Genomic DNA, 5,668 nt, shown 5'->3' with positions numbered 1-5,668 from the left:
TTTTATGGACTACGTTATGGACGTTACATAGATTTTAGATAAACGCAAGTGACGAAAGGAGGATAAAGTGTGGCGGCCATTGTCGGAGATTGCAAAATGACAGAGTCTGGGAATAAAAAAATGAAATATGAAACATTCTGTATACTTAACATACATTAGAATAGTTTGGATTCCAACAGATTGTAATCAGAAAACAAGTTAAATTGACTATAAAAAGAGGAAAACGAGTTAACAAAATTCTTCTGTGAAACTATACATCTTCAAATGCGATTACAAAACATTGCTTAATTTTTTTAATAAGCACATCATACTTCATACTTACTTATATCATAAATACTAAAGTTTAGATGGATGGATGGATGTTTGTTATAGTTTGTTGCCTTAAGGGCTCGACGTATTTCGATGAAATTTGGTACAGATGTAGAGGATAGTGTGGAAGAACACATAGGCTACTCACTTTTGTTTTTTTAATTCCACGCGGACGAAGTCGCGGGCGAAAGCTAGTATATTATAAATGTTAAAGTTTAGATGGATGGATGGATGTTTGTTATAGTTTGTAGCCTTTGGAGCTGAACGGATTTCGATGAAATTTGGTATAGATGTAGAGGATAGTCTGGAAGAACACATAGGCTACTCACTTTTGTTTTTTTTAATTCCACGCGGACGAAGTCGCGGGCGAAAGCTAGTATATTATAAATGCGAAAGCTACGATGGATGGATGGATGTTTGATAGCGTTTGTAGCCTAAACGGCTGAACGGATCTCCATGAATTTTGGCTCAGGTTTAGTACATAGTCTGGAAGAAAACATAGGCTACTTTTTATACCGGGAATTGTTACGGTTCCCGTGGGATTCATTAATTTAGTTTTTAAATGTTTACTCGATAATTCTGCCACAGTTCAACATATATTATTGAAATTTGGCACAGATATAAAACAAAGTCTGGAGTACACATGGGATACGGTTCATCCCCGAGAAATGTCCGGTCCCCGAGGGATACGTAGCTTTTTGTTATTTATATAGTCCGTATGTTTTTCAATACCACGCGGATGAAGTCGTGGACAACAGCTAGTAAAGGTCTAAACCTTTCAATACGTTTACTTCAACACTATTTTATCAGTTAACCCTTGGTATCTAAGCAGTGAAAGAAATAAAATAACGGGTAGACATAAATTAAATTAATTAACCCAATTTAAATATAGATACCTATGCTAATATGCTTGCTGATAAACGACTAACATAGAAACGGTTACGTTTATCATTGTAATATACTAGCTTTAGCCCCCGACTCCGTTCGCGACGAATTCAAATAAAAGTAAGTAGCATAGGCTACTTACTTTTTTTTTAATTCACACGAACACATAGGTGTTCATCCAAATTATGTACTACATCTATGCCAAATTTTATCCAGATTCGTTTAGCCGTTTAGGCTACAAACCCTAACATCCATCCATCTATCTTAACTTTCGCATTTATAATATTAGTATGATAGCAGATCAAGTTTCCTAAATATAGGCAAAGATATTCCTACTGAGGACACTCATAATTATTACTTTCTTGTAATTGTATTAGCTATTATTGTGTTATAGAGGTGGAACCTACACATAACGTCGAAGACACGTGTTGTACCAATCCGCAATAGACCAGCGTAGTTGACTATGGTCTAGATACCCCTAACTAGCAGGGTGAATCGGTACTTACTAAACTAGCGCGTACCATCCTTCGACCATATCTTCACCTTAGTCTCGGTGGGATAGTGGTCAAGCACTGGTTTTGCAATTAAAAAAAAACAACTTATTTTAGGCTGAGAGCTCCTCATTGGCGATATATATTTAGCTATGGATAATAATTATAATGTTAACTAACTCGACAGTATTTAGCACCGCTCTTATCTAACTTGTAACGAATCGTTCTGGCCGAAAAAACTTAACAATCGAGACTAACGGAAACAATACTAAGACTTTGTCAAAATAAATAAAGAACAATGGCCGATTGCGTCCATAACCGTATAGCTCCAACAAAGGTTCACGGGCCAATGCTCACTAAGTCCACAAATTTAAACTGGCCATCATGCTAGAGGGCGTTACAATTCGGTGTAGGGTCATGTCATAAGCTAGAAGCGATAGATACTAAATATAAATTAAGCTGATTTTTGTTACATTCATGACATGGACAAAAGGCCCTTTGTGGTATTACACTACTAGCTGTTCCCGTGCGTCTTCATTCGCATAAAATTATGAAAATTTTATTTTGTTGTTTACATGTGTCAAATTATCAATTTCAAATGTCAAAATGACATGACATTATGACAAATCATGACAACCTTGCTTCCTTGGATGTTGGTAGCAACTTATGGTCTCTTTCCCACATTAGGGTTTTTATCCAAAATATTTACCCCTTAAGTTTAATGCCGTTAAACATATAACCTTAAGTGTGACGCTAGTGTAGGGCTTTTTAATAAAAATAGAATTATTCAAAAATATGCTATAATTGCTGACATCTTAGGCAACAAAGATGTGTGTGTTTACGCTTTATTATAATAGTATAGATGACTTATATTTTTTTGGACTCGACATTTAAATCGCCATCGAAGGTGACTTCTCTAAATGAAATCGACTGTCATTATTCTTTGGAATATAACCTAAAAATCATCAGTTTTTTGTGGTATTGTGAATTTACTTTTGCTACATGAATAATATTAATGAGTATTACATTACCATACTTATAATTATTATGCTTTATTTTTAGACCATACGCTAACTTCCCTAGAGAAACCTTGTTCCGATAACAATAAATGAATAGTTCGTTGCTCTATCTTGCTTAAACCTGATTTCAAATTGACTATGATAATTGATGACACACTCATGTTGACACCGTTCTTACTTATCTTTTGATTCAAAGCCCCCTTCGAATTAATAATATCGGAAGAAAATAAACAAATTAATGGTTTATTTATTTATTAGTTCTTAAAATGTTTTACGCACTCGAATTTACAGATCTTAAGGATTTTATAACGGGAAATGCAAGTTCTATATCTTGTACATCTGTTAGTGTCAATTCTTTTTAGGAGGGCATTGACCTATAATTTTACCGGTAGTAACTGGCAAATCATCTTTACACGGTAGTCTTTCTCTCCAACCGAAATCCCGGCGGCAAATTAAATTTGCAACTCGAACTATTGTTTTACCACTGTAGTATGTAAAAGTTCTAAACGCTTCATCAGTTTCTTTAGGGAAACAGAGAGCTCCAGCTGAGGCAGCGCCAGCACCTGTCATGAATATGCGTCTCGGTATACCTCGGCCACCTCCTAATAAATATCCAATACCAGTTCCAGCCACAACCACACCCCTTCTAATAGTCATATTTTCATTATCTCTCATTGTCGCTGTGAATTGTTCCTTTGATTCACATATAGATTTCTTCATACTACAAACACCGTCTCTTATACAAAGTACCAATTTACAAGTGTTTGTTTGTACTCCTTTCCTTAAAATTGTTACATAAGGCAAAAAAAATCTACGCATCACTTTGACATTGCGTTCGGCGCATTTATCTTTGTATTCAACATATTCATTGTACTCATTATGTGGGCTTTTATATAATGGTAGTTCTTGATATTTCATAGGTGGAGGCTTTGTAGGTGGAGGAGGAGGTGGATTTGCAGCTTCTACTACTGGTATTAAATAGCTTGCGCCGAGCAGAGCTGATTTCATTGCGGTCATCCATACTGTACCAATAAAATAAAGATCTGTAGTCGTTGCTTTGGAATTTACAAGCTCGTTTCTTTGAAGTGCTTCTTCACCACAACATTGGCAATTATAATCTGTTTCGTCATCTAAAATGTTCAACTGCATTGCCTGTTAATATATGCTGATTTTTTTCACTGTAATTTTGATGGAGAATTAAACAAAAAACATATATCTTTTCTAAATATTTCGCTTTATCATTTTAACATTTGACGCTGTCATATTGCAAAACAATGACAATCTGACAATGACAAAAATGTTGCCAGTCAACTTAAAAATAACTTTTTGACTATAGAGGAATGGACTAGGCAAAAATGCCACGTTGTACTAAATAAAAACTTCCACTAAAAACGGAGATTTTTCCCAACTTTTAATTACAATAAAAGAAAAAGTAACAGAACATAAATGTTACTGGCATAACAGTTCAAAGCATACGATAAAACCGACTTCAAACAAAGCTTACAATCGTATCGAAGAGCTTTCGAAGCTCAAACATCCTTATTAATGACAGTCGAAATTAACTATCAACAGTTGAAAACCAATCGATGCCGAATCGCTCGGTGTATTCGATTACTCGATGCAATCCCAATCGAATTGCACTGGAAAAAATCGTACCTGAGTCGTTTCATACGCCACCTAGCCCATTTCTTCGTTGCAAAAATCTATATGCATTTTTAAAACTCGATGTGGTTCTTATGTGTTACGTTTTAAGGTCGAATATCCGGTAGCAATTAGATTTAAAATATTTGTACTAACAACAAAAAATACTAGTCGTTTTGTTAGAGGCCGGTGAAGATCATTTCGCATATGAGTGCTTTAGTTGGAATAAGGTTTTGTTAGCTCTTTAAGATTTTCTTTGTTAAAAAGGATAACATTTTTGAATTAAATTTGATGACTTTCGATTTATCGAATATATCGATTTCTATTGCCTTTGAGTCAAAGATTTAGAAATAGCTATTTACCGAATAACGGCAATACATGCTTTATTCTCATCATCTAATGACCTAAGATACTTCAGACGTCTATACTATTCATAGCTAAGTAGTGTAGAATCTACAACTATATGTGATACATGTGTAAAATCTAAATTAAAATCTAAAAACGAGAAAACAGAAAATACCGATGTTTACATTCATTTTCCAGTCTAAAATTAATATAAACACATATAGTTGAGGCAATCCGAAGTATTGTACTTTTAGAAAAGTTGCATTATTTTTAACTAGCTGTTCCTGTGTGGCTTCATCCGCATGAAATTGTGAAAATTTATTTTATTGTTTACGTTTGTCAAATTATCAATAGCAAATGTCAAAATGACATGACATGACAAACTTTGACATTCTTGCTTCTTTGATGATGGCAGCAACTTATGGTCTCTTTCCCATATTAAGGTTTTTATCCAAAATATTACCCCATAAGCTTATTGCGTGAAAATATATAGCCTAAAACGTGACGTATGTAGGGCTTTTTATTAAAACAAGATTTTTTCAAAAATATGCTGTAATTGCTGACATCTTAGGCAACAAAGAATTGTGTGTTTACGCTATATTATAATAGTATAGATGAGAGAAACTCCGTCTTTTCTTGCCAATTAGGTAGCAGTAAGTTCCACAAACGACGTGTTACTGTTTGGCATTATGATCTCAATTTGTACAAAAGTTTCAAACGACGCTTTAAAGTGGAACACCGTTAGATTTCCCGATTGTACTTACATCGAATACAAGTAACTCGGCTGCGGGCTAAATTGATAATATTGTTTTAGAACAAAGCGCTATTATGTTTTTTTTATCTATACATGAACACTGCTAGTGTTTGTTCTTGTTGTGTGAGAGCTTTAGCCACACCTTACGAACACGAATCACAATTGCGTGTCAAAACCCTACCGTGTCTCTCCTAATATTAAAAGTCACTTCTGAAAGAGTTTTG

At 34.5% G+C, this 5,668-nt stretch overlaps 1 protein-coding gene across 2 annotated transcripts; it reads right to left on the bottom strand.

Moving 5' to 3' along the window:
- Positions 1-2,939: 2,939 nt before the first annotated feature.
- Positions 2,940-4,987, bottom strand: LOC106101847. 2 transcript variants are annotated; one of them, XM_013281187.1, is made up of 2 exons: positions 4,866-4,987; positions 2,940-3,882 (listed from the first exon to the last, which is right to left on the bottom strand). In XM_013281187.1, the coding sequence occupies exon 2, from the start codon at positions 3,851-3,853 to the stop codon at positions 3,053-3,055; it is 801 nt and encodes a 266-aa protein (XP_013136641.1). In that variant the 5' UTR covers positions 3,854-3,882; positions 4,866-4,987; the 3' UTR covers positions 2,940-3,052. The 2 variants fall into 2 exon arrangements, with proteins under 2 accessions (XP_013136641.1, XP_013136642.1); XM_013281188.1 differs by having other exon boundaries at positions 4,876-4,987.
- Positions 4,988-5,668: the final 681 nt, after the last annotated feature.

The sequence above is a fragment of the Papilio polytes genome, unplaced genomic scaffold (genome assembly GCF_000836215.1).
Source record: "Papilio polytes unplaced genomic scaffold, Ppol_1.0 DF823935.1, whole genome shotgun sequence".
In the NCBI taxonomy this organism is placed as follows: Eukaryota; Metazoa; Arthropoda; class Insecta; order Lepidoptera; family Papilionidae; genus Papilio; species Papilio polytes.
Note: the sequence above shows the minus strand (reverse complement) of the source record. Positions and strands in the feature narration are given on the sequence as shown.